This window comes from Trichoderma ghanense (genome assembly GCF_004382785.1).
Source record: "Trichoderma ghanense strain CCMA-1212 chromosome Unknown scaffold_0, whole genome shotgun sequence".
NCBI lineage: Eukaryota > Fungi > Ascomycota > Sordariomycetes > Hypocreales > Hypocreaceae > Trichoderma > Trichoderma ghanense.
Genome location: NW_027395663.1, coordinates 573,167 through 599,397, shown reverse-complemented (window position 1 = coordinate 599,397; position 26,231 = coordinate 573,167). Strand labels below are relative to the sequence as shown.

At 55.5% G+C, this 26,231-nt stretch overlaps 8 protein-coding genes across 8 annotated transcripts; 6 read left to right on the top strand and 2 right to left on the bottom strand.

Annotated features, from left to right (window-relative positions):
* Window positions 1-897: 897 nt before the first annotated feature.
* On the bottom strand, window positions 898-2,191 carry CCMA1212_000210 (Histone H1; the record flags this gene model as incomplete). Its single annotated transcript, XM_073697689.1, has 5 exons — window positions 898-1,062; window positions 1,163-1,559; window positions 1,632-1,654; window positions 1,988-2,014; window positions 2,123-2,191. 5 exons carry the CDS (start codon window positions 2,189-2,191, stop codon window positions 898-900), a joined length of 681 nt encoding a protein of 226 aa, XP_073563805.1.
* A 3,709-nt stretch (window positions 2,192-5,900) lies between these two features.
* CCMA1212_000209 (uncharacterized protein) lies at window positions 5,901-9,143 on the top strand (the record flags this gene model as incomplete). The annotated part of the gene is made up of 1 exon (XM_073697688.1): window positions 5,901-9,143. One exon carries the CDS (start codon window positions 5,901-5,903, stop codon window positions 9,141-9,143), a length of 3,243 nt encoding a protein of 1,080 aa, XP_073563776.1.
* Window positions 9,144-13,574: 4,431 nt separating this feature from the next.
* Window positions 13,575-14,594, bottom strand: CCMA1212_000208 (uncharacterized protein; the record flags this gene model as incomplete). Its single annotated transcript, XM_073697687.1, has 1 exon — window positions 13,575-14,594. One exon carries the CDS (start codon window positions 14,592-14,594, stop codon window positions 13,575-13,577), a length of 1,020 nt encoding a protein of 339 aa, XP_073563775.1.
* Window positions 14,595-14,931: 337 nt separating this feature from the next.
* CCMA1212_000207 (uncharacterized protein) lies at window positions 14,932-15,096 on the top strand (the record flags this gene model as incomplete). Its single annotated transcript, XM_073697686.1, has 1 exon — window positions 14,932-15,096. A coding segment is annotated over one exon (165 nt), but the record flags the coding sequence as incomplete, so codon positions are not given.
* Window positions 15,097-15,614: 518 nt separating this feature from the next.
* On the top strand, window positions 15,615-16,391 carry CCMA1212_000206 (uncharacterized protein; the record flags this gene model as incomplete). The annotated part of the gene is made up of 4 exons (XM_073697685.1): window positions 15,615-15,620; window positions 15,692-15,746; window positions 15,804-16,234; window positions 16,323-16,391. The coding sequence occupies 4 exons, from the start codon at window positions 15,615-15,617 to the stop codon at window positions 16,389-16,391; spliced, it is 561 nt and encodes a 186-aa protein (XP_073563777.1).
* Window positions 16,392-17,561: 1,170 nt separating this feature from the next.
* On the top strand, window positions 17,562-19,419 carry CCMA1212_000205 (Asparagine-tRNA ligase; the record flags this gene model as incomplete). Its single annotated transcript, XM_073697684.1, has 3 exons — window positions 17,562-17,848; window positions 17,895-18,192; window positions 18,274-19,419. 3 exons carry the CDS (start codon window positions 17,562-17,564, stop codon window positions 19,417-19,419), a joined length of 1,731 nt encoding a protein of 576 aa, XP_073563780.1.
* A 2,096-nt stretch (window positions 19,420-21,515) lies between these two features.
* Window positions 21,516-22,404, top strand: CCMA1212_000204 (Acyl-protein thioesterase 1; the record flags this gene model as incomplete). Its single annotated transcript, XM_073697683.1, has 2 exons — window positions 21,516-21,931; window positions 22,014-22,404. The coding sequence occupies 2 exons, from the start codon at window positions 21,516-21,518 to the stop codon at window positions 22,402-22,404; spliced, it is 807 nt and encodes a 268-aa protein (XP_073563779.1).
* A 540-nt stretch (window positions 22,405-22,944) lies between these two features.
* Window positions 22,945-24,690, top strand: CCMA1212_000203 (uncharacterized protein; the record flags this gene model as incomplete). The annotated part of the gene is made up of 4 exons (XM_073697682.1): window positions 22,945-23,267; window positions 23,349-23,598; window positions 23,652-23,942; window positions 24,019-24,690. The coding sequence occupies 4 exons, from the start codon at window positions 22,945-22,947 to the stop codon at window positions 24,688-24,690; spliced, it is 1,536 nt and encodes a 511-aa protein (XP_073563781.1).
* Between the last annotated feature and the right edge of the window lie 1,541 nt (window positions 24,691-26,231).

Below are 26,231 nucleotides of genomic sequence, written 5' to 3'. Positions count from 1 at the left end.
CAATGGGGTTTAGCTCTTGTTTTGCCTCTTTCGTACAGCAAGTTGTCGTGGGCTCGCATGAGTGAAACACGAAATGATTCGGACGAGATGAGTTATGAGCATTGATGATGTGAATGAATGATGAGTATGAGTGGCATTTTCATCAATTCGTCTCATGGAAAACAATGTCAAGTATGTGATTCAATACGTAGAAGACAGAGGAGCTCCATGTTACGTCATCTGATGCGCCATGCTACAGCTGCTCAAGTGCTTTCTCAGGACAACCAAGCGCCTCGCTGTCATGCGAGAGCCATCATGTTCTAATCACGCTTCATCAATATGAATTTCAAGCCAGATTCATGGCAAAAATCACTTGCAACAGCCAATTCAATCGAAAACTCTCAATCATGGAGTGCTATTAATGTACAAGTCTATTCTTTCAAAATACCATTTACACGTATCCATACCTCTCCTGAGAAACAAAATGAGTCGCACACACAAACTCCACCAGGCACCCTCCCGCTTTTTTGTTTTCCTTTCTTCACAACATCCACCCACCAGAGACCCCGAATTTGCGCAAAATTCTCACGGAAGAGAGCAGGACACTGACAGGCGGTCGTCATTAGAAAACAATAAGTGATGCGCCCCCCCACCGGGAGACTCATTCCAGGAAAGTCACATATATAGTGCGATAATGCAGTGCCCAGCGCGTCCGAGTGGTGCGCGTCGTATCAAAACAAAACATCATTCCTGCGCACCGCCAAAACAGCAATCAAACAATCCCGAGCCAAACCAGGCTCTCCTTTGCCCGATCCGTAGTGATAATTTGCAACCCCAAAAACGCCGTGCCACATTTCGTCAAGGATACACAAAGTTGAAAGAAAAAGCTGCCTTTGCTCACGCCCCGGCGAGGTAAGTTTACGCCTTGGCGGTGGCGGCGGCGGCGGCGGGCGCGGCAGCGGCCTTCTCCTTCTTGGGGGCAGCGGCCTTCTTCGGCGCAGCCTTCTTAGTGGCAGCAGGCTTCGTAGTCTTGGCAACACGGCCGGTCTTTGTCTTGGTCAGAGCCGTCTCAGACTTCTCGGGCTGAACAAGGGGGAAGGAGTCAGAACAGGAAGAGGAAGGGTCGAAACGTTGTGAGAGCAAAAGAGGGCGCGTGTCAGTGGGAGCGCGACGAAGAACATACCTTGGTGGCGGTCTCCTTGGTCTTCTTGGGAGCAGCGGCCTTCTTGGGAGCGGCAGCCTTCTTGGTGGCGGTAGCGGCACCCTCCTTCTTCTCCTTCTTCTCCTTCGTCTCCTTCGTCTCCTTCTTCTCGCCCTCCTTGGCCTTCTTGGGGGCGGCGGCCTTCTTGGTGGTGGTGGCCTTCTTAGCAGTGGCGTCCTTCTCCTTCTTGGGAGCGGCAGGCTTCTTAGGCTCGGGCTTCTTCTTGGCCAGCTTGGTGCCGCCCGAGGGGCCCTTGGGCTGGGCGAAGATGCCCTTTTCAACACCGGCCTTGAGGGCCTTGTTGAAGAGAGAGTCGAACATGTTGTCCGACACGTTCAAGGTGTTGTTGGCCTTGACATACTTCTTCAGAGACTGACGGCTATTGGGGGCCACGTTAGCTACTTGTACTGCGCTGCCCAATGGTCGGGCTGCATGGGGCCGAAACGCTTACCTGGAACCATTGCGATCCTTGAGCTGTTGGTAGCGAAAGGAAAAACGGAGCACGTCAGTTTACACTCAATCATCTGCCTGTTCGCACAGTTGGGGAAAGACAAAGTGGGACGGGACGGGACATTACGCGACGTAGAATGGCGTGATGGTGAAGAGATGGCGGTGGGAGCGATTATGGGAGAGAAGTGCCGGTGGCAGAAGAGGGGGGAAAGGGAGGAGGAAGAGGGACGGGCCGTGGGGGAAAAAAAAAAGGTAGCAGTGAGAGGGAAGAGGACAGCAGTGAGGGAGAAGAGGGGGGAGCGGAAATTGAGCGAGCGCAAACAGATGCGCTGGTGCCACAGAGGGCTGCCCACATACATTGACAATGGCATCCGTAATCATGTCCTGCAGTTGGCCTCGCATTAGCACGTCTCCAATCACGCAGCCGGTGATAACGCATTCGAGCGTCCGGCAAAAGACACAGCTGGTAGGCAGAGAGCAGCCCGAACGAACCTGGTAGCTGGCGTGGGCAGCGCCGGACTTGGCCTTGGGGGCAGCGCCTTCGGTCTTCTTAGGAGGCATGGCGACGGGCGTGTGGAGGGACGATGGGACGTGTTCAAACGTGATTGAAAGAGGCGGCAGAGGAGCGACGAGTATGCGCGACAACGGAGACGGGCGACGGTTTGGCAGAGCAGCGATGAGGGATCGAGGGCAGAGGCGAGGCACAGGGTCGGGCGCGTGGGAGGGCGATGGGGCTTGTTTATATACGGGGCGGGGGCAGCGCCGCAATCAGTAAAACGCTGGGCTGGCGGCAGAGCAGAGCAAGGTCGGAGAAAGAGCAGCAGCTCAGATCTTCCATCCATGAGAGCTTGAGGGGTCCAGCGCTGAGCTCCAGCGGTTCCGTCCCCTGGACCGCTAGCGGCGCTGGAGGGTGGTCTGTGTTGGGCATGTACCCTGTACTCGGTGCTGCGCGTGCATGCGGCCACGCTCGCGGTACTTGGCACCGACGTTGTGTGCCGCACCCGCCCGCTAGCGCCCTCATGGGGTGCCTTTGCAGTGGCCAGACGTGCCAGACCGGCGCCGTCACCACACCTTGCGCGCGTACCGGTACAAGCCCCTCTTCTCCCCGGCCGGGAAGCGATCCTGCGCCAGCCCAAACCTGCGGAAGAGCCGAGGCGCCGCCACAGCGTTCTTGTTTGTTTTGCTTGGGCTTCATCTGGCCTGGTGTGATATTACCTGGCGAGCTGATGTCGTCGCTGCGCTGGTCGCCCACCCTATACCTACATACCTTACTGCGCGATGGTGAGGAGATGTTTTTGTCGCATCTTCTGCGATTGCTCGGTACTATAGTCGGATTGAATGTAAAATCGCATTTACTGCCAGGCGGAGAGATGAGAATATAGTCTTTCCATGATGCGCACTCGTATATGTTGAAGCCTGATGATGCTCTGCAGCAGACAAGTCAGAACCCGACAGAAGCCAACACAGACCGCAGAACATGGAAAAGAAGACGCACCAGAAGCGCCCCCGCTGTTATTACAGCAGCGCCAGTACCTTGCGCTCCCCAGCCCAGGGCATGCAAGGCAAGGCCGACTGAAAAAGCGCAGGTACCGGTACATCCGCCTCTGCCACGCTAGCCCGGGCCCCACCGGCCCTTGTCGTGCGTCCACTCAACGCAGAAAAGTAAAAATCGACGCCAGTTCGGCTGCGAAAATAATCCCTTGCCTCGTGACCAATTTTCTGATTGGCCAGCGCCAACATCACCTCGTCTGCCGTGTACCTCGACTCTCTGATCTGGCTGCCTCGACCGCTCCCCCCGACCTTCGAAATGCCAGATTCCTCTCGAGCTCTGCTCTTCTCTTCTCCTCGCTCTCTCGCCCTCCCCTTTTTTTTCCTGTGTCTCGAAAAATGAGTCATTTTTTCCCAGCTTGCTTCCTTTTGCCGCCATGCGATTTGTTTGACGTCAGACCTCATGCGGCCCGTAGCGGTGATTGTTGTTGTAAGAGGCGCGCTGCTGGATGGCGGGTCATCGCCAGCGTTTACGTGGTTCGCTTTCGATGGTCGAGGCCATCGCTGCTCGCCCATGGTCGTTGTCGCATTGTGAAATGCGCGGCAGCAACCCCCGTTCGCCGTGCTGTGAATGGATGCGTCTGAATGTCTGGTTCTCGGGCTTTTCGCTGAGCCTATTTTTACTTGGGCGCCGCTGCGTCTTGATGCTGTTGTTGCTGTTCGCAGCCAAAGTCACTTTTTTTTCGTCCTTGGACGATGTGTCGCGGGTGGTTCTCACGACGCAGCCCCGTGAGGCTATCCAGACATCGCCGTCGCAACGCTTCTCCGCCGCCTCGCTTCGCAACCACCACTAAAATGGCACATTTTCCTGCATCGTTTGCAAGACGAATGATTTGCGAATTGATTGCAGTTTATTTCGTAATTTTAGCTCGTCGCTGCGGTGAGTTGTCGTGGTTCCAAGACTGCCCGCTGCCGGAGTGGCGGATGGTCATGCGACCGGGCGTCTGTCATCGTCTCACCGTCGCCACGCTCGGGGCTCAAACTCACGCTGTTTCTGGCCCTGTTTCCTTTACGAACTGCAGCAGACTACTTCTCGCAAAATCGAACGTTTCACCCATCTTCCCTGATTCCTCTGCTGCCCTCGTATTCTTTGCCGCTCGTGGCTCGGATCGTTACACCCGTCATGTCATCCTGTGCAGCATCTAATGACCATCGGCCAGTCTGGATGGGCTTCCAACACCGCGTATCGATACAGACTTAGTTGAACTTGCTTCTCGTGGCGACCTCATGTCATTATTCCTCATCGTCTCTTTTTTTTTTTTTTTTTTCTATCGCGACAACTGATTTTCTGCCCTATTTTGCGACAATTCCTTGCCGGGCGCGGCGCCGTCATCACCTCTCCTGCCCCCCCGCACTTCGACTCGACCACAGCACCACCGACACGCGGCCCAACCGAGTGTATCGACTGTGCCCAACCATGACAACTCATTCGAGAGCGTCGTCTATCTGTCTCAACTCCCTCTTCTACCACCGGGATTCTAGGCAGCCATGCAAACTCTTGCATTGACTCAGGTATGGCCTTACATGCCGAATAAGCCCATTACGCTGATGCGCTCACCAGCGACCTCTGCATCCTACAGTTCATCATACAGCAGTAAGCAGAGGCGGCAGCAGGGTTTGTGCGAAGCAGTAACTGCAAATTGCTTGCCAGCAGTGAGATTGATACAGACACCTGTCATTCCGTTTTATGCCAGCCATCGAGGGTGGTCCGGCGCTGTGCCTATTATCGAATGACAACTCATTAAATGCCCGAGTCGTGTCATGCCCTGATGACCGTGGCTTTTCCCCGAGCGAAGCAAGGCACGCCAATCCTAGCACCACAGTACCTGAGAAGTGACAGGTCCGCGCTCGAATCCTTCTACTAGATAGGGATCATTTTGTTCATTTCCAAAATGTCAAAGAAAAGATGAGGTACACAGGCAGAGATGCGCTGCAAAGGAGCAAAGAGTTCATTGGAGGAGGCCCTGTACGTGCTTATCATGCAACATGACCCAACCGACAGCGGATTGGCCCGGCATGCCTGTTGCAAATATGTACGTCTCTAGAGGAGAAAACGCAATTGTCTGCAAAACATTTCTTCTATGGCGCCCAATCTCGGCGGCTGGAGGCTAATAACCACCGCGTGCCTTCAGCTTGAGCCTCCTCCTTTTCCAGCTCTTAGACTACATGCCATATACAGACCCTCTCGCCTGACCGTCCCCATCTTTCGACTTACACGGAATGGCTGGAAGCTCTCGGCATGTGACTGTGCACGTGCTACCAAGAACCCGATAGAACGTTGGACATTGTATAGATGCATGTGGGGTGGCCATGTCAACGACTGCCACGATAAAAACTCCCGATAAGCATGTCGACAGCTCGAAGCCAGGCTAAGCCAATCACGGCCAAGCGCACATCGAGGCTTCTGAAGCCACGATTGTGGATTGTCGAGGCGCCCGCGAAAAGGCCACCGAGGCACAGCAACAGGCCCTCGACAGCTTCACGTCCTCTCCCGTTGTCTGGCGCATGTCTGCAGCTTTGCACCGGATCATGGAAGCTATGCTGAGCATGTCCATCCCGACCAGTCGCTGACATTGTTTTCTGTTTCCTTTCCCGTGTTGGTCCATTGCAAGAAAGACCCCTCATTGTCAGCTGCACGTTGTTGTCTGATATCGCCAGCTCGATCGATTCCCATCCCTCGTCTCCTCCGCCGCAAGCCTCCTCGCACCGACCCGAACCAGCAATGGACTACACGCAGTATCACGCCCTGGGCCACGGCGAGGTCCTCGACCCCAACGATCCCAACAAGACGTCCGCTCCAGCGGCCCCCCAGTTCCAGCCCCCCTCCTCGCCCTATGTGCCACCGGGCTCTCCCTACGGCGCTCCCCCGTACCATGGCGGCCACCAAGCTCCGCCCATGGCAATGCCGCCTCCTTCGACGCCTGGCTACGGCCCGCCGCAGGGCCAGAGCTTCCCCGGGTCCCCAATGCCGTCGCAGGATGCTGGCCTTGCCGCGCAGTTTGGCGGCATGAGCCTGGGCGCGGATGTGGGAGGCGCTGCCGCAAGGAAGAAGAAGAAGGACAGGCACGCGTACCACAGCGTGGAGCCGACGGGCTCGTCACAGGCCTTCAATGGCCTGCCTCCCGGGACGCCCGCCGAGCAGTTCCTCAATGTCAACAACCCGCAGGGCATCCCGGCGCTGGGAGGGCAGTTTGGAAGCCCTCTGGCCAGCCCCATGGGCACGCCTCACATGGCCAATCCCCGCCAGTTCCCGGCGCCCACCTCTCCGTTCACCCCCTCGGCCCCTGTGTCGCCGGCCGAATTTGCATCCAGGTTTGGCTCTCCCGAGGCTGCTACGTCGATAGGCTCGGCTGGCCCCAGCCAGGTGTCGGCGGACGACATGCCCAGCATACCGGCCTCGAGGGATGCGATCCAGGAGTACTTCTTCAAGAACGTCTATCCGACATTTGAGCGCCATGTCCCCCCTCCCGCGACGGTTTCGTTTGTTGCCTTTGACCAGGGCAATGCCTCTCCCAAATTCACCCGACTCACTCTCAACAACATCCCAACCACAGCCGAGGGCCTCCATGCGACGGGCTTGCCCTTGGGCATGCTCATCCAGCCCCTGGCCCCCCTTCAGGCGGGAGAGGCGGAGATTCCCGTTCTCGACTTTGGCGATGCCGGCCCGCCTCGTTGTCGAAGATGCCGAGCTTATATCAACCCCTTCATGATGTTCCGGTCTGGCGGCAACAAGTTCGTATGCAACCTCTGCTCGTACCCCAACGAAACGCCGCCCGAGTATTTCTGCGCCGTTAGCCCCCAGGGAGTGCGCCTGGATCGAGACCAGCGGCCGGAGCTTCACCGCGGCACCGTCGAGTTTGTTGTTCCCAAGGAGTACTGGACCAGAGAGCCCGTCGGCCTCCGCTGGCTCTTTGTCATTGACGTCACGCAGGAATCCTATAACAAGGGCTTCATGGAGACATTCTGCGAGGGCATCCTCGCGGCCCTGTACGGAGGCAATGACGAAGAAAAGGATGAAGACGGCGAGCCGAAGCGAAGGATACCCAAGGGCGCCAAGGTCGGATTCATCACATACGACAAGGACATTCACTTTTACAACATCAACGTGAGTTTTTCCATGACCAACCAGCGTAAGAGTGAGATGGCCTTGCTAACAGTGAAACAGCCTCATCTGGATCAAGCGCACATGATGATCATGCCCGACCTGGAAGACCCGTTCCTCCCGCTCGGCGAGGGCCTCTTTGTCGACCCGTACGAGTCAAAGGCCATCATCACCTCTCTCCTTACCCGCCTGCCCGAGATGTTCTCCACCATCAAAAATCCCGAGCCCGCTCTGCTCGCTACGCTCAACGCCGCCGTGGCTGCGCTAGAGGCAACGGGCGGTAAAGTCGTGTGCTCGTGCTCGACCTTGCCAACCTGGGGCCCTGGTCGACTTTTCATGCGCGACGACGGCAACCACCCCGGCGGCGAGCTGGATAAGAAGCTGTATACGACGGAACACCCTGCGTGGAAGAAGGTCTCCGAGAAGATGGCTTCGTCCGGAATCGGTGTCGACTTCTTCCTTGCTGCGCCGTCCGGCGGCTACCTGGATATTGCTACGATAGGCCATGTCGCCGCCACGACCGGTGGTGAGACTTTTTACTACCCCAACTTCATCGCCCCGCGAGACGGTGCCCGGCTGTCGATGGAGATTACGCATGCCATCACGAGGGAGACGGGCTTCCAGGCGCTGATGAAGGTCCGCTGCTCGACCGGGCTGCAGGTGGCGGCGTACCACGGCAACTTTGTCCAGCACACCTTTGGTGCTGACCTGGAAATCGGCGTCATTGACGCGGACAAGGCGCTCGGCGTGTCATTCAGCCACGATGGTAAGCTGGATCCCAAGCTGGATGCCCACTTCCAGACGGCTCTCCTGTACACGACCGCGTCCGGACAGCGACGTGTGCGGTGCTCCAACGTGATTGCCAGCGTCAGCGACACCTCCAAGGAGTCCAACACCAAGGAGCTGGCCATTCGACAGTGTCTCAAGTTTGTTGACCAGGACGCCGTCGTGGGCATCTTCGCAAAGGAGGCCAGCACCAAGCTCGCCACGACATCGGCCAATCTCCACGACGTGCGCAACTGGCTGACGGAGCGAACAATTGACATCATGGCCTACTACAAGAAGCATTCTGCCAACCAGTTCCCCCCGAGCCAGCTGGTCATGCCCGAAAGGCTCAAGGAATTCTGCATGTACATGCTGGGCATGCTGAAATGCAGAGCTTTCAAGGGCGGCATCGAGAACTCGGACCGGAGAGTGCATGAGCTGCGCATGGTCCGCAGCATGGGCCCGCTGGAGCTCAGCCTATACCTGTACCCCCGGATGATTGCTCTGCACAACCTCCAGCCCGAAGAGGGCTTTGCCGACCCCGAAACGGGCCACCTCAAGATGCCCCCGTCGGTCCGGACGTCCTTCTCACGGGTCGAGCCGGGCGGCGTCTACCTGGTGGATAATGGACAGCAGTGCTTGCTGTGGTTCCACGCGCAGACGTCGCCCAACTTGATCACCGACCTGTTTGGCGAGGGCCACGACTCGCTCAAGGGGTTGGATGCGTATACGTCGACGCTGCCGGTGCTGGAGACGCACCTCAGCGCGCAGGTCCGCAACATCATTGAGTTCCTGAAGAGCATGAGGGGATCCAAGGGCATGACGATACAGCTGGCGCGGCAGGGGATTGACGGCGCCGAGTACGAGTTTGCGCGGATGCTGGTGGAGGATCGCAACAATGAGGCGAAGAGCTACGTTGACTGGCTCGTTCGCATTCACCGGGGAGTTCAGCTGGAGGTATGTTGCTCCTCTCCTCATCATTCTCACAGTCGTGAAGCTAACCAATGCCAGCTGAGCGGACAACGAAAGAAGGAAGGCGAGGGAGAGGCAACAGCCGTAATGGCCAACTTTGCAGGACTGAGGCCGGCCTATTGGTAGATTGCGGAACCCAGCTGTCGCATGAGGCCATCCTCGCTCTCTCTCTCTCTCTCTTTCTCAAAGAAGAGCCAATGCGTGCGGCACAAAGGTAGCTAGGCCATGGAGATGTTCAATGCAGACTCCTTGCTACTACTGCGCGAACCTGTAGTAGTACTGATATGTGCAAGGCACACGCTTTTGGGTAACATTGCTACGAATCGCACGAACCGACGCCAAAAGAAGGTACCGGCACAAACGGGGTGAATCTGCTAAATGTCGGAATGGAGCATCAACGGCAGAGAAGGAGAAGAAAAGAGAAAGCATGGAAATAGAAGACGGAGGCGCTGTAGCATTGTTTGTGTAACTAGGTATGTATGTATTGCGTTAGTAACCTTGTAATTGGTATTATTGTTCTAGGACTGGCTATCCTACACGGTGTCTTTGGTTCGTGTCATTTCTATCCCCATGCTTGTTTTGGCTCTTGATACCGATCCTGTGTCATTTGGGGGCTCGCCGAAAGGGCGAGGACGAAGAAGGAAAATGCCAACACGCACATACACGCAGAAGATACAAAGGAATTCAAAAAAAAAAAAAAAAAAAAAAAAAAAAAAAAAAAAAAAGAAGAAGAACTGGAGTCTGTCCATTCCCTCGTTTTTCTTTAGGAGCTATATGTGAATATGTGTTGTATATGTCTTGCACGTACATGCGTGAAAGTGAAGTGAGCCGTGCCCGTTGATGTCCTTGTGCTTGCTTAACTCGTACCTTTGGACGGGTTCTTTAGGCATATCTTGAAGTCGCTTTTATAGTTCGACCCGCGCGCTCTCCTTTTTCTCAAGGAATGTCACCGGGAGAAGCATTTCGTACATATGAGCACTGTATGTATTTGCCGTCCACGAGCAGTATTCCTTGGAAAGGGATCATGGATGACGCATCTCATTTTCACGTCGACATGTGATCTGCTAGATGCCACTTTGTGACGAATATACGGCACATTCCTCTCATCCCGCACTGTCTCGTGCGGTTCAGCCAAGCTAGGCAAGCTTCTTCTTCTTCCATCCCACCTCGCTATACCAAGGAGAGTGGAGCAAGGAATGAACAAGACGACGATAACTGATCGGGATCCTACATGTAGGTACCCAAAGAACAGCAGCAGCAGCGGAGCATCCCACTCCGTTCCCACCCCCTCATCCTCCATATGCGCAAAGCGATCTCGTCTAAACGATGATGCAAAGCCATTCCGTCTAACAGAAATAGCTTCCAGCTCGTTGTACCCATAGGATGGGTTGCTCCGTACTTGCGTGTACCACTGCCGCATCGATGTGATGTAGCAACTCAATACAAGATGGCCACTCTCCCCGCTCCTCTCCCTCCCTGGTTTTTACCACCCTTGTATTGGCCTGTCAATGTCTATGTGACAGGATCCGGGAAACGGACGGCCGGTTGAGCCTATCGAGCGCCTGATGGACGCAACTGCTGCCATCCAGACGACATGTCATATTCTCATCCTCTGTCAATGAATCAGCTACCATACCGTAAATCTATCCATTTCACTCATACATACTGTGTACTGCACTCACTGTTCCATGTGATACTGCATGCTTCTTGCAAGACAAGAAGATATTACATAGCTAATGACAAAGAAAGGGCGTTTCCAACAGCATGGGCTACCACACACACCACACACACACACACACACACAATATACCTATGCATCATGCATGCATGGCACGCCATGTGGCCCCAAGGCACAAAGGAACCAAACGTAAATCTGACTGCATGAAGCTCCTCCTCCCGGCTAATCACTACAAAGAGGTTCTTCAATGCCGCTGTTTTACAAGCCAACTCACCCGCAGCAGTCGCATCAAAGATTGCATCTCCCGCAACGTTAATCGATATGCCATCGCAAGTCCGTTTACATTCTGTGATCACTGCCAAGTTCTTTCTATTTACTCCCCTCTCTCCGTCTTTCTCATTCAGGGTGGGACAAACGTGAACAGAGGACCAGAAAGGCTCGCGAGAGGACCAGACCATTCAATTGCCGGTGACATCACCCGGCACGACCAACCATGACTTGTCTATAAACCCTTGCCATCCGGGGAACAACACGGACCTGGCTCCCGGCACGCATAGCAAGAGAACGCTTCCACCGAGGCAGAGGGGCACCCATCTCCCCGTACCGTTGCCCAACGGCAAGGCCAGGCAACAAAGAGAAGGAAGACGGGCTGTCAATGCGGGCCGCAGGCTTGAGGCCAGAGAGGAGGGGCCCCAACTCTCCGGGCCGGCCCTGGCCAAGGCACAGGCACTAGTACCTACGTAGATAACAGAGCATGTGTTTCTCCCGTGGTCCGCCAACGGCCGCAGCCGTCGACAACCTGGAGCCACATTTCCGATGGCGAGGTGCGAGGTCCATGATCCCTGCCAGGGACAAGCATGGGGTATCCAAGGAGACGGAAGTCAGAGAAGGGCAACGAAGCGCGGAGCGAGCTCCGAGTAAGCTTGCTTGCTTGCTTTTTTGCCTTGTTGCTCCACGACCAAAAGTCACGGCTGAAAGCAGCTGTCTTGGGGGGAAAGAGGACGGAGAGGGGTTGACAGGTATAGGAGGGGGTAAGGGATCGCTTCTCACGACGAGTGATCCTTGACCCTCGACCGGCCCCCATCTCTGCCCGTCTGTGTGAACACGCAGGTCGAGGATCGAGGTCGGCGATGATGCAGGTGGCCGCCCCCCGTACGGGGAATCGCAGAAGAAGGGTCGGCCACACTTGCCTGCCTGTCCCTCCCCGCATCCATCAATCGTTTCTTCGTACGAGTTGCAAGCCCACATCCCCAGCGACATTCCCCCGCCAGGCCAAGTCTCATCGATGACGGAGAGAGTGGCAACGAATGATCCTCGTTGTCTCTTCCTGCAGCCACCAGCGGCATTCTGAGTCAAAAGAACAAACTGTCATCACCACGGGCCCTTACTCTACCTCCATTTCCCATCTATGGCATGGCCTCTCTCCGGCAATGGAATCATCTGCAGACCGTGTTAGCCGCGAATCACATAGAGAAAAGGAGGCCATGGCGCTTTAGCGCCCTTCGCCCAGTCCTCACCGGTTTCAACCATCAGCCGGTTCTGGTCTGACACATGCAAGGAACTCCGGGGGGGTTGCGTAGCCCGGTTCGTCTATTAATAAAGAGCTTGTGCCGCGGGACGGGGGAGCCCGGAAGGCCTAGTGGACTGCGTGTGTGTGTGTGTGTGTGTGCTCCGTGTCCCGTCCATCACAACGGGCCTTGCTCGAACCTCTGCAGCTCAGCAGCAGTCGACAGTGACAGGCCAATCCGTGACTCCCGTCAGTCTGTCTCCGCCTTGGGGGACGGAGGCTTGCTATGTTACCCGCAATCACGCAACCGCACTTCTTGTCTCCTGCGCGTGCCTAGAAACTGCAGCGGTTCGTGTCCTTCGTCTGAACAGCATCACCAGTTCTTGCGAGATCTCACCCAGCGAATACCAGGCATTCCTGTGGGGCCTGGCGAGGGTCTGATGTCAGCTGTCTGCCTCTCTGTCACCGAGAAATGGTAGTATGTATATGTTGATGGCCTGGCGAGTCTGACATGATCCAAGCGCATGTTCCATTCGGTAAACAAGAGGGAGAAATCTGAGAGGCCACTCCTCACCCATCCCGGGGCATCACGCCGGGCCACAACAAGCAGCTGGAAAAAAGAAAAAGAAATCAGAACGATGGAAACAGAAACAGAACAGAAACCTTCCAGGGTGTTAACGGCAGCCCGCCACCACTAGACTGCACTAGCAGCAGCCAATCATACACATGAGATGACTGTATGCAGCATGAGAAGGCAACAAAGAAGACAGGAGACAAACCCTTGTCAAAATAGTACGTGATATCCGCGGTCTAGCGCGTCCATCCAAGTCCCAGCCAGTACATGACGAATCAACCTCAATGTACCCTCACCCCAGACATTGACACCCTTCTCTATTCGAAGAAGAGAGACTTTGAAAGTCTCCAATGAAGGTCCAAATGATCGATTCGCACTTAAAATGTGACCCGTGCAGTGTAGGGTATGGTCATAAAGGTACTCTGACTTGTGTGATGAGGTATGAGAGCGTGTCTGTCGACTATCAGCCCAGCTAATGATCTCGGTTCTTTTTTTCCGGACAAGATGGAGGCAAGTCTCAATATACCGCCCATACATATAACAAAAGGTAAAACCAGCCTCTCATTTCCTCTACCCTCCATGATGAGTCCCCCAAGATATCCCAAGCTAAAAAAAAAAGGGACGAGAAGAGAAAGTAGATGGCGGCAAAACAGCCCTATCTAGCATTCCAGGTGCATTGGAGCCATGTCCGTCTTTGGTCCTGCCGCAGGCTGTTCCATCCCCATAGCCGGTCCGCGAGTCGCCATTGTGGCCAACATGACACCAGACAATGCGACGAATTTGTGGTGAAAAGAAGGATCAAGAAGTAATCATGTCGAGCCCATATCGGGGGTCTGGCCGGCACAGGACGCGCTCAATCTCCGCGGGATCAAAGACGCTCTCGAAGACGTCCATGTCGGTAGGCCCGGTGCCACCGGAGCCGAGGGGCAACTTTGTCCTTGACACGCCGCTGCTCTTTCGGTCCTTCTTGAGCATCTCCTCTTGTATCAGGCGAGTCGTGCTCTGTGCGGGGTCCTCAAAGACGAAGATGACATAGGAAAACTGCCCGCGGAGATGGGGGTCGAAGAGGAGGATGTCGCGCCAGATCTCGGCGAGCTCCCGTGGCGGGTTGCGGTAGCCGTTGCCGAGGCCAAAGTCGCCAATCACGACCCGGTCGTAGCTGTTGTAGAGACAAATGTGAAGGGCGCCGCGAATCTTTTCTCGAATCATGTCCCTTTCCGCCGAAAAGGAGTACTTGGTGCCGTTCTCCGTGAGCTTGGGCCACCGCGTAGGCGGGACGGAGACGACGGGCAGGTCGTACCAGCGGTCGAGTGGCTCGTAGCGCTCATGAGGCCCTCGCGAGACAACGACCGAGTCCGAGAGGATGCCCCCGGCTGACGGGATGGGATAGTTGGACGCATCTCCCATCGTGGGCCACGGGGTGCTCAGCGTGGCAGAGAGGTTGCTTCGCCGGCAGAGCTTCTCCTCGTAGCCGGAGCAGCCAGTTTCCCAGTCTCCCCCGGGACGACGGTCGTTGGCGGCGCAGATGAAGGGAATCCGGACTCTTGGCCCGCCTGCCGCCTCGCTCGTCTCAGTCTCCATGGCAGCATAGTAGATGGCCCTCATGACGGGGTCGCCGTATTCAACTCGAAACATGGGGGGACGAGTGCTCGGCTTCCGGCGTGGGACATCAAGCTGTGCCGTGGGCTGCCGGTAGAGAACGGAGTAGGGAGGGAACATCTCCGAGTAGTTGGCCTTGACGAGAGGTATAAAGTTCCTCTTGGTGTCGGCCGCCACGTCGGACGGCCTTACCTTGCTGGATCTAGAAGTTGGTGCCATACTCATGGGTTCTTTGGTCTGTTGAACGGCGAGGATAGAGATGAGATTGTCGAAGGATGAAGAGAAGGGTGACTGAAGAGACTTGCCGAGTCCGGAGTATAATCGAAGGAGAAGCGTGAGTTATATTTAAGAGCTGGAGGCGGCACTGCTTGTTTTGAATCCCGAGAAGCGAAACCAGTCAGCAGGGCGGGTGAAGTGCATTTATATCATTGTCTCGGCCTGATATAAATTGCTGTCTCTGTTTCCGTCTCTTCTGTCTCTCGTTCCGTCTCTGGTTTTCTTTTGAACTTGTTCTTCTACCTCCTCCTCCTCTTCTTCTTCAAGACAAGTTACCAATCAGGCAGTCATTCAGAAGCGAAGGCTCATCGAGAGTGTGAAGCGAGATGGAGGGATTGCAGTGAAATTGTACGACCCAATATGTCGAGAATCTGAACCACATGTTTGGGACAAGAGCCAAGGGCAGGCGAGCAGGCAGGGCCGGAGGCAGCAAGCAAGAGGCTAGTGATCTTTAAGTTGCAAGAGAGTGTCAAGCATCGCTTGACAGACTACTAGTAACCACCAAAGGGGCACTAAATGATGTCTCGCCGGCAAGACAGGAACACATACATACCGGGACCCACGAGGGCGCCGGCAGCCAAGTTGGCGGGACATGCTTGTACGTGGAGGGGTGGTAGCGCCCAGGACTGGACAGCAAGTGCTTTGATTTGGGTGCTGCAAGATCTCGGAAGCATGTCAAGAGCCCGGGCCAAGAGCCAGAGAGGCATAGTTCGCGGCCCGTTTGCCTCCCTCCTCGTGGGGCTTCTCAGACACGGCTGCCCAGCGTTCAGGTTTCTTTCCGGTTTCTGGCTTCAGACTGGGAGGGGAGATGCCCTGGTGCGCGGGCTGAGGCGGGCCAGCTTATTGCTCTTTTGGCTTCGGTGGACGCCCTAGGAAACGGCGGAGAGGAGAGCACATGCGAGTAGAGTACAGCGTGCTCGTGAGTGTTGCTTCCGGCATGGGCCGGAGTATTGTTGCGGACGCATGCGCGTAAGATCTGTGATACCTCACCTCGCCCTGTTGAACCTTGCAAGGATCCAAACTAGTCTGTGTCGGCACAGGACATGGGGCAGGGGGGATGGGGGCCGTTCAAGGGCCTTTTGGGTCTGCCCGTGAGTGAGTGTGAGTGGATTTGAGTGCGTGTATGCATTGTGTACTCTGGAGTATTCACAGGCAGGTGGGTGGTGGGCAGATCTCTCCAGGGGCGGTACCAACAACCAGTGCGTACACGGGAGAGGCAGAGAGGCGTTGCTGGTTGTATGTGTGTGTGCTTGAGCTGGGATTGTCCCAGCACTCGCGATGAGTGGAGGCGGGAAGCGGCTGTGACTTGGCAGGCCAGAGCCATCGATCCACGCCTGGTGGCAGCCATTGCCCAATCCCATGGCACTGGCTGGGATGAGGCCTCATGGGTTGACGACGATGCCCGCAAGTCGAGCAACAAGGGCTTCGAGCTGAGACATCAGAGGCTCGCTGGTTGGACAGCCGTTAGCCGGTCGGATGCACCGTGTACTTGTACATACGGGCGTCTCGCGACACGTCTTCTGCCAGACCCGAGCAGGGCTCAGCGTAATATGACGAGGAGGGAACAAGGCCAACCGGCGGCGGTGGGAGTTAGGGGTGGAACATAGCGCTTCTGCTGCGGCCATTCAGAGCAGACGCCCATGATCTTGATGACGACCGACAACGCGGAAGAGAGGAAAAACGGAGACGAGGAGGGTGCGGCCCGAGGCGGCATCTGAGAGGCCAGAAGGAGGTGCATGACGATGCTGCAGGCGAGCGTGTGAATGGGCGAGGCGCGGCTACGCGTGCGTGTCCATGCCTGCCGGGTATCTGTGTGTGCGAGAGACTGTGAGCGATTGAGTAAGTGAGCAAAGTAAAGGGGGGCAGTGGGGGTGATTCGAGATCCGTGATGGTAGGCAGTTGGTGTTTGTGTGGGGGAGAAAAGAATAGTCCCAACATCGAGGTACCTCCTTGTAGGTAGTCAGGAGTTCGACGTCTCGCAGTCCCAAGCAGCCGGTTCAGGAAAGAGGTACCTGCCCATACCTTCGACGTCTGTACAGGCGAGGTACCTCGAGCATCGTGATGAGTACCTACATGTAGGTTCCTGCTACTAGGTAGGCATCAAACATTGAAAGCATCGACTGAGGGCCAGAAGCAGCCATAAGATGTGGCAGCATGTAGATCGGTATAGGACCCATGCACGATTCCTGCAGCGCTGTTCTTCGTGGCTGCAAGGAGGAAGCGATGCCCCCCAACACATTGATCCTTTGGACACTCTCCAAGACTAACAGCTGGGCTGCTTGACGGCCCCTTTCCTAGTATTGTAGTAGCGCTGCCATGCTGTTGCATTGGCCTATATAAACTGACAGGCCCCATTGTGCAGCAATTGACCCAGATATTGACGCTGCAATTTGGCCCATCGTACCTGAAGGGTCAGTGACAGGCTCCGGGAGCTCTCCATGATGACTCGATTCAACGCATCCCTGGTAGATATAGTAATCCTGGAGGGCAGCAAATCGTACAGACGCATTGATGCAAGCACCTGCTCATCACTGCTTCGTATGTACCAGTACTTTCTCCCTGCCTCTGTGCTACCTCCCCAGTTCGCCAACTCCAGGTGGCACAAGCCACAGAAGCACAAGGCGCCTTCACCGCCTTCGCCCGCAGCCAACGGCGCGACAGTTTTTCCTTTTTTTTTGCCGGACCCCCTGCTCACAGCTTTACCAGGCCCAGCAAATAATAGCTTCACCAAGCATATAAGAAAAAAAAAAAAAAAAAAAAAGCAAGACAGCAATCAACCTCGATCGAGACAGTCGCTTGCCTGCTTGCCTCTCCCTACCGTCGACAGGGACCAGAGCACCAGGGATCAAGCATCCAGCACACGTCATGAGACGCACCTGAGCAAAACGAGAAGCCTCTGAGCAGCCCATCATGTCTCATCCGCTCCGCCTGCTTGCTCGACGACATCGGCGCTGGCCTCTCCCAGTCCCAGCAGCCCGGCGAAGCTATTCCGTGCGCATCCCTGGCGACGGCCGCGGCGACGTCACGACCGTGGCCGACCTGAAGGAATGGCAGCCCGGCCGCCTTGTCTCGGATGTCCAGGTCTGCGGCTGGGTGCGATCAGTGCGCAAGAGCGCCAGCGTGCGCTTCGTCGACATCACCGACGGCTCGTCCATGAGGCCCGTCCAGGCCGTCGTCGACAAGAGCCTGGCCGCCGAGTACGTCAGCCCTCGTCCCGGCATCCTGGCGAGCACCAGCTGACAGACAGGCCCGCCGCAGCATCCGCCCAGGCGCCGCCGTTCGCCTCACGGGCGTCTGGCACAGTAGCTTTCCTAGATCCAGCGTAGAGCCTCAACAAGGCAACCCTGCCCGTAGCCCGGCCGCGCACCAGCCGAGTCTGGACGATGCCACGCCTCGCGTCCCGTCGAGCCCTCCTGCGGCCCAGGAGCGAGCAGCTGTTGATGCTGCTGCTGATGCTGCTGACGCTCGTCCTGGCCAGGTCCCAGCTACGGCTGAGCTACGGGTCAACGAGGTGGAAATCCTCGGCGCGTCCAATCCTCAAGTAAGGCCAAAACTGAGCTGTTCTGCAAACTACTTTCTCCTCTGTCTTGCTGATTGAGGTCTGACCGTTTCTGTTCTCAAGACGTATCCCATTCAGAACAAGTACCAGACGCCAGAGAGCCTACGGGCGATATCACATCTCCGTCCGCGAACTCCCCTCAACTCAACCCTGCTCCGGCTGAGGTCAGACGCCATGGCCCTCGTGAGCCAGTTCTTCTTCCGTGAAAAGTTCCAGCAAACCCACCCCCCCATCATCACTTCGTCGGACTGCGAGGGCGCTGGGGAGGCATTTACCGTTAAGAGCGGCTCACCGTCCGAGTTCTTCAGAGACCCAAAGTACCTCACTGTCTCATCACAGCTCCATCTGGAGGCTCTAGCCCAGGCGCTGGGCAATGTCTGGACTCTATCGCCCACGTTCCGAGCCGAGCAGAGTGACACCTCTCGGCATCTGAGCGAGTTTTACATGCTCGAAGCTGAAATGAGCTTCGTGCAAGACATGGATGAGGTCATGGATCTCGCCCAGAGAATGCTGGCCTCGCTCGCCAGCGGGCTCAGGCAGCGAAGCGCCGCTCAGGAGCTCGAAAAGCATCGGCTCGACTCCAGAGACCCCGCCGAACGCCTGGCATTCGACGACCTGGTCGATCTCAAGGAGCTGCAGCAGCGTTGGAGGGGCCTTATGGCGCCCACCCGATGGCCACGAGTGACGTACACAGAGGCCATTGAGATCCTCAAGCCCGTAGCCCACCAGTTCGAACACAAGCCCGTCTGGGGCTCGGGGCTCCAGTCGGAGCACGAAAAGTACCTTGCTGAAAAGATCGGCTACGATGAAGCGAGCGACGCGTTCCTGCCCATCTTTGTCACGCACTACCCGCGGGAGATCAAGGCCTTCTACATGCTCCAGTCCGAGTCGCCACCGGCTCAGGGGCCGACCGTCGACTGCTTCGACCTCCTGGTGCCCAATCTCGGAGAGCTTGCGGGTGGATCCATGAGGGAGCACCGGCTGGCCCAGCTCGAGGACAACATGCGCCTGCATGGGTTGGAGGTCCCGACTCACCGGAAGGCCAGATCCAACGACATGGGGTGGTACCTTGATCTGAGACGCTGGGGCTGTCCTCCCCATGGAGGCTTCGGCCTTGGCTTTGATCGCCTGCTGAGCTACCTGACCGGCGTACCCAACGTCCGCGACGTGGTGCCGTTCCCGCGCCATTTTGAGCGCTGCGATTGCTAAATGCGGCTATCTCCTCGACCTCTGAGGGTTGTTGCATCAGCCGCCAACCCCCCCCCAAAGGCCCGGGTCACTCAGACAGGATATTGCCCCGACGTCTCGGGAGCGTGGCGTGGCCAGCAACCAGCCTGTCGTGCTCGTCAACGCCTGCCTACCTCGGACTGTTTCAAATCAGGCCAAGCCTGCTCGCACGACAGCAGCAAACGGCGATCTGCGTCAGGGGACCGATTGCATGACGCAGCGCCACGCCGTGCCTGCGTTACACTACGGATCCCGATCTTGAGGTTAAAGACGAGAAGGCTTGCGGGAAGCCGCATGTGCCAATATCCCTGCTCCCCTTGTTGTCTCTTGTCTCCCTCTACAACTTGCCTATATATATATATATATACACGCACATGTATGCCTGTACACCAACGCTTCTACTCTTGTACCTTACACGCGAGGCGGGGAGGCCGACACCGCCTGTTCGAGGAGCTGATGCTCCCATAGCGATTGGATCCGTCTCAGCGAGTGGAATCCGGCCACAGATGGGGAAATTAGATCTTGTGCGACTTGTCCCATCTGCGACAGTGAACGCGATTCTGCGGGAAAGCGATGAGGCGTACTTTGTTTTCCCTTTTCGTCGTCTCTGTTCTTGGCCATGTATGCTTGGATAGATTTTGCAAGTGCTTGTTCCGGTCTTTTTACATTGGGGGACAAAGACATAGACGGTGACCCTGCAGGAGCGCATCTAGCCGTGCTGTTTTGGCCCCGGAGATCTGCGCTGTGCTGTTTTCCGTTTTGCAACTATTCCTCCATCGAGACGATGCGTGGACGGAAGCGGTCGGGTGTTTGAGACGATGCCGCAATTTTTGTCTTATATAGAGGGCCAAGTCAGGTAGTTGTTGCGTAGACGACAAGACCCGTTTTAGGATGCGGAATAGAAACACCCCTATCATGTATTCATAGCGAGGCGGGCGATGGAATTACGTGAGTCGAGTTTCAACTCTGAGAAGTCTGTCTGCCGAGATAGAAATTACAATGATCATGCCCTCTTCTCAAGAGACATCATGACAGGGAAGCATTCTCGCATTACGGGGAATTTGAGAACACCATCTGAGCTTCACAGGCCTGTTGATGGCCCATGGCCACGATCCGAGCCTTTGCCGTCTTCCGTCGCATCATTTCCTTCTGGATCTTTTGGGGGCATACGTACGATCTACTGCTCTCCTGACTGTCATAGATTCTCCAACAAGCCTTGTGAGATGAGTTACGGTCCAGGGCGTAAACCACGGTCAGACTGAACAAGACACACAATACAGATGGGTATGACGTACCAGACACTCTCATGCCAATAACCACCACCTCAACACCATCAGGGCAACGTGCTCCCCATTTACTCAGTCGTTTAATGAGTCGACCTTGAAGAAATAGCGCCGTGTCAAAGACTGGCCTTTGGAATCTCCAGCAAAGCTAGAACAGAAACGTCTTCGACTACGGCTTCTCAATTGCAAATCTCCATCGCTTGCGCAAGATGGATGCCATTGATCAATATATCGCTATGTAGACATACTACCGCTACTTTTACACTGAAAGAAAGAAGGTTGCCACTCTCTTGCTACCTACGTGTATTTCCTACTCCTTCGACCCAGAGAGGGGGGGGTGGATTATGAGACTATCGATCAGCATATCGAATGGGACAGGAACAACCCCCATCTGAAGCTGTATGAGATGCACGATGTAGAATGAGTCTTCAAGCGCGATTTAGAAGGCAACGACAACATTCTCATCAATGTTTGGCTTGAGGACGGAATCGAACTGGCTTACGCCAACTAGACGCATATTCGTGTAACAGGCTAGCACGCAAAAGCCTCAGACTCAAAGATATTGCGTTCTGTAAACTACCTTGATGGTATCATCGTGTAAGCTTTTCACCTGAGCGAAGAAGGCTGGGGGAGGGCTGGTGGCTGGACAATAAAGCATATATAAGCGGCACGTCCTTTCCCCTCTTTCCCATTATTCGCTCCTGCAACTCTCAAATGCAATATGTGATACTCAGGCTCTACCAAGTCAACTCAGATCCTTTCCCAACCAAACAACTCACACTCTCCTGACCAAAGATGTCCGCCTCCCCGTATACCACCGGCCCCTCGGCCGGCCACGCCCACACTCACACCATCATTCTCCTCCATGGCCGCGACAGCCAGGCCCAGGAATTTGCATCAGAGTTGTTTGAGAGCGAGGCCTCAGCCCCGGAGAAGCCAGGCCCCGAGTCCGACCGGACGCTGCCAGCTCTCTTCCCCAGCGTCCGATGGGTCTTCCCTCAGGCGACAACCATCCACTCTGAGCGCTTCGACGTGGAAATGTCGCAGTGGTTCGACATGTGGAGTGTGGAAAACGCACAAGAGCGCATCGAGTTGCAAGTCCCGGGCTTGCTGTTCAGCATTGCCTCCATCAGAGCCCTGATCAAGGAGGAGGAGCTGCTTGTGCCAAGGAAGAGGATCTTCCTGGGCGGCATCAGCCAAGGCTTCGCGACGTAAGATGATCTCTTTTCCTTTCCTCCTCCCTCCTCCTCTCATCTGAGATTTGCCACTGACCTGTTTGCTCTCTCCGAGTAGCGCAATAGCGACATTCTTTGCCGACGGCAGCGGAGGCTTTGCCGGCCTCTGTGGCTTCTGCAGTTGGCTGCCGCTCGCCGACAAAGCTGCGCTGAACATGGCCAAGGAGGGCCTCGACCAGCATCGGCACATGCAGCGACTCTACGTCACCGACGATGATGAGCAACAAGAGAGCCCGTCACAGGCGCAGCTCATCTCGACGCCGATTCTCCTCGAGCATTGTCAGGATGACGAGGTCGTTCCCATTGGCAATGGCGCCCGCATGCGAGATTTGTTGGGCCGGCTTGGTATCAGCGTGGAGTGGCACGACTACGAGGATGGGGGACATTGGATCAATGAGCCGCAGGGTGTAGACTATTTTGTCCGGTTCTTGCGAGAGAACTTGCACTGAGTTGATGCTTGATAGGAGATAAGACTCTTGTCAGCAAAGAATGATGATGCATGAAATAGTCAGAGACTGCTTCCCGACAGTCAACTAGGAGTGACTGTCTACACCATCGGCGAAGGAGAGGCTATGTGGTCATCAGAGATACCATGGGTGATTTGCGCATGCTTCTACTTAGAGGATAGCAATCTTCCTTTTCCTTGAATGGCCGAGTTGAAATCCCTGGGTGTTTCTGGTCTGAAGCTGCTCTGCTTGCGGCTGGTTGTAGCGTAATCCTGAGGCTGGCGGCAGCAATCAATTGGCTGTCTCGACAACCAGTACTCTGCGGAATAAGTCTCCCCTCTGCAGTCCTGCTCTTGAGTCTTGATTTGCGGCTTTTGAATTTTCCTTGATGGCATGTTTCGAGTTGTCTGCCGTCAGATGCAGTTGTCCAAGTTTCAATCTCGTCCAGCTAGAACTGCGCTAAGCAGGGGTTCTCAAGCAATAAGACCTTAATCTTCAACTTCAACCTGTTCACATCTCGAGGCCATCCAGAACTCCTCACCAATGGAAGAGGAAGCGGTGCGCATGCGCTGGCTCAGCGGCCGGCCCCGGCGAGTCCTCAACCTACGCCGTCCTTCAGGCCTGTCGCAGATGAACTCGTATCACGCGCAATGGAGTGTCATGGACGACCAGGTCATGGTGGCTCTGCCGTCGACGGCAAACGCCTCGTCTCCGTCAACGGTCTATATGGCCGATCTCAAAGGCTGCTTGAACGGAGATGGCGATACGGTCGAGTTTAGCCGGACCGCAGAGCTGCCGTTTTCCGCCACCAGATCGAGGCTGCTGAGCAACAGAAAGGGGTTCGTCACTGCAGAGTTCAGGCAAAGGTATGCATGCAACATATGAGCCTTGATGACCATTTCGACAGCCCGTCGATGTTTGATCTGTACTAAATTTCCTGTTTCTAGTCAGGGCGAGTTGATACTGCGCACTCACGAGTGGAGCGGCAGCGTCGATAGAGAAAAGGCGCTGCCAGCAGAGGCTGTCGATGGAGAGATTGCTGTTCACGGCTCTTCCGTCGCCCTCTGCGCACGCATTGGCGTTCAGAAGCCATCCACCAACTGTCGCGGCACATCAACTCATGTCATTATCTGGGACATGGATACAGGAGACCTCAACAGAGTAGAGATCCCCCAAGACGAGCGCGCACCTCAATGTGTAAGCAAACATGAGCTCTCAGGCCCATCACTTCCTTCTGACCTCCTCTCAAGCATAGGGGGAGCATCCAGTTCGCTACCCCTTCGCACCTTGCTCTCGGCGGCCACGTCGATCCTTGCTACGACAAGCCGTATGCCGTGCTGCGGTCAATCCCAATCGCGCCTTCGGAGCAGCAGAACCCGGGCCGGTATTTCCACCACCACGAGAACTTTGACTATGGAAACGACCACGACGCGATAGCAGTCCCGGGAAGCTGTGCTCGCAACGCTGTCATTGTCCACCATCACCATCACCAGAACCGGTTTACAGTCGCAGACGTGGGCTTACTCACGGGCGAGATTCCCGTAAGCTACCAGCATATTGGCATCCCCATGAACAATGTTCCCAACGAGACGTTGACAACAGAGCCATCACATGTAGTCCGTGCCAGAGCCCACCCCGAGATACTTCACCGACCCGGATTACCACAAGGATCTCTTCCACGTCTTCTCCGACAAGACGAGTGCGCGCACGCTCAACGGGGCCATATTCGACAGACTGCCCGCCCTCGCCGGAAACCGACTGCTGGTGCGGCAGCACCTCGACGAATACGGCCACGACCAAGACAGCTACCATGGTTTCAAGGCCCCCCACTCCTCACAAGGCACGTTCCAAGTCCTCTACCTCTACGACTTCGACCAAGGCCGGTGCAAGGCCCTGCGCCAGCTTTCGCCCCCCGAGCGCCGGGCCCTCGAAGAGCGCCTGAAGGAGCTCAACCCCGACGCCAGGGTGACCGTCGCGTCCCGCATGTTCTACGCCTCCGTCGAAGACGAGGACGACATGGAGAAGGACCCCTCTCCGGAGTGGGAGGCCCACGTGCGGGAGCTGTGGGAGGTTGATCAGGCGCGGCAGCGGGGAGAGGCCACGTTCCCGACACTCGAGTTTGACGATGCGCCAAAGGGCCGCGACGACGATACGAGTACTCGCATGTTGTTCACGCGCAGCATGGTTTGTCTGCCGAGGGTGCGGGAGGGCGAGGCGCTTGCCTTGACGACTTCGGCTGTGGTTGAGCTTCCGTCGCCCGAGGCGGATGGGTATGTGCATTGCTTTTAGCATAAAAGTGCTCTTGATGTCGCAGCAGCTTCATCTGTGGCTGAGAGGGTGAGAATGACCGTCCTCTCGTAGTTGCTCTGCTGCTGTGCTCCATACGAATCGTCCCGATACTGGTCTTTTGTCCACTGAACAGGGAGTCGGTTATAGACAAATTTCAAATCTATCAATCCTTTTTTTTTTTTTATTCCCAAGAGAGCATGAAGCATGACCAGAAAATTGGGAAAAAACAACACAATCCTTCATTCCCAAGGAAGCATATCAACAATGAAAATGACCCAGTCCATCCATACCGAGAGCGCCCAGCTCCCACCACTGAAAAGTCGCAACCGGTAGAGCAACAGACTCTCATCCAAGGGATAGGTCATAAGCAATGATTGCACCTCCTATTCCAACAAGCCGCCTAGAGCTCAATCGGGTGATTCGTGATTGGTGAAAACCGCTTACGTAATCAAGTGCCCGGTTAGCTCAATCGGTAGAGCGTGAGACTCTTAATTGGGCACACGTTCTGATGGTCATCTCAAGGTTGCGGGTTCGACCCCCGCATCGGGCTCTTCCTATATTAAGTCATTCGATTGAGATATCAGGTGGTTTCTTTTTTTGGTGTTTCCAGAGAATCTGGATACCATTCTTGTTACCTTTTTTCTTTTCTTTTTTTTTTTTTCTTACTGGAGGCTGCTGAATCAGAGGATTTCTGACTTTCTTTATTTTTGGATGCGGTATCTCTTGTTGGTCCATCGAATAAGGTGCTTCGAGTGACTGGGCATGACGAGTACAATTGATGCCATGCCTTGCCAAACACGGCAACTCCTCCCCCACGCCTCATAAGCTTATCTCCTCACTCTTCCCCCAGTTTTCACTCGACCAGCCACATGCATCATCATCCTCCATCCATAACCTCTTACCATCTTACCTACCATACATACCTTAGGTAGGATATGCTTAGCAGCACTTTCTTTCCTTCCGCTGTCCCTTGTACTTGTTCTATCTTACACTTGCGGCTCATCCCCGCCACACCGCGCGCGCATTCGTGTGCATAGTATTACTCGTTCATGTCCCCTTCTAACTCACACGCAAGGTAGGTAAATTAAACGCCCCCCCCTCCCTCCTCGTCATTCTTCCTTTTTTGTCTTGCAGACTCGGCATCTTCTTGCCGGGTCCGGCCGCTAAACAACCGCCAAACTCCAGACCTAATAAGGAAAATAGGATTTCTCGGTCTTTTTTTTTTTTTTTTTTTTTTTTTTTTTTTTTTCGATAACAAGTCATCGCGGGAAGGGAGGGTGACGCGGCCCCCCCTTGTTGCCGATTAGCTTAATGCTGGTACGATTACTTTCGTATGAATTGACAGGGCTACTATTTTTACCATCTACACAAAGACGATGGATTCTCGGGAAGTGGAGGACACTGGGCCTTTTTTCATCAAGGACATAAGAAGAGTGACGTAGACTTGGGCACATGGCAAGATCAGTTATTAGTTGGTAAGGTAGTCGGCTGCGTATCAGAGGGAAGCTTTTTGCTCGTCAATCTGTTTGTCGGATATGGTA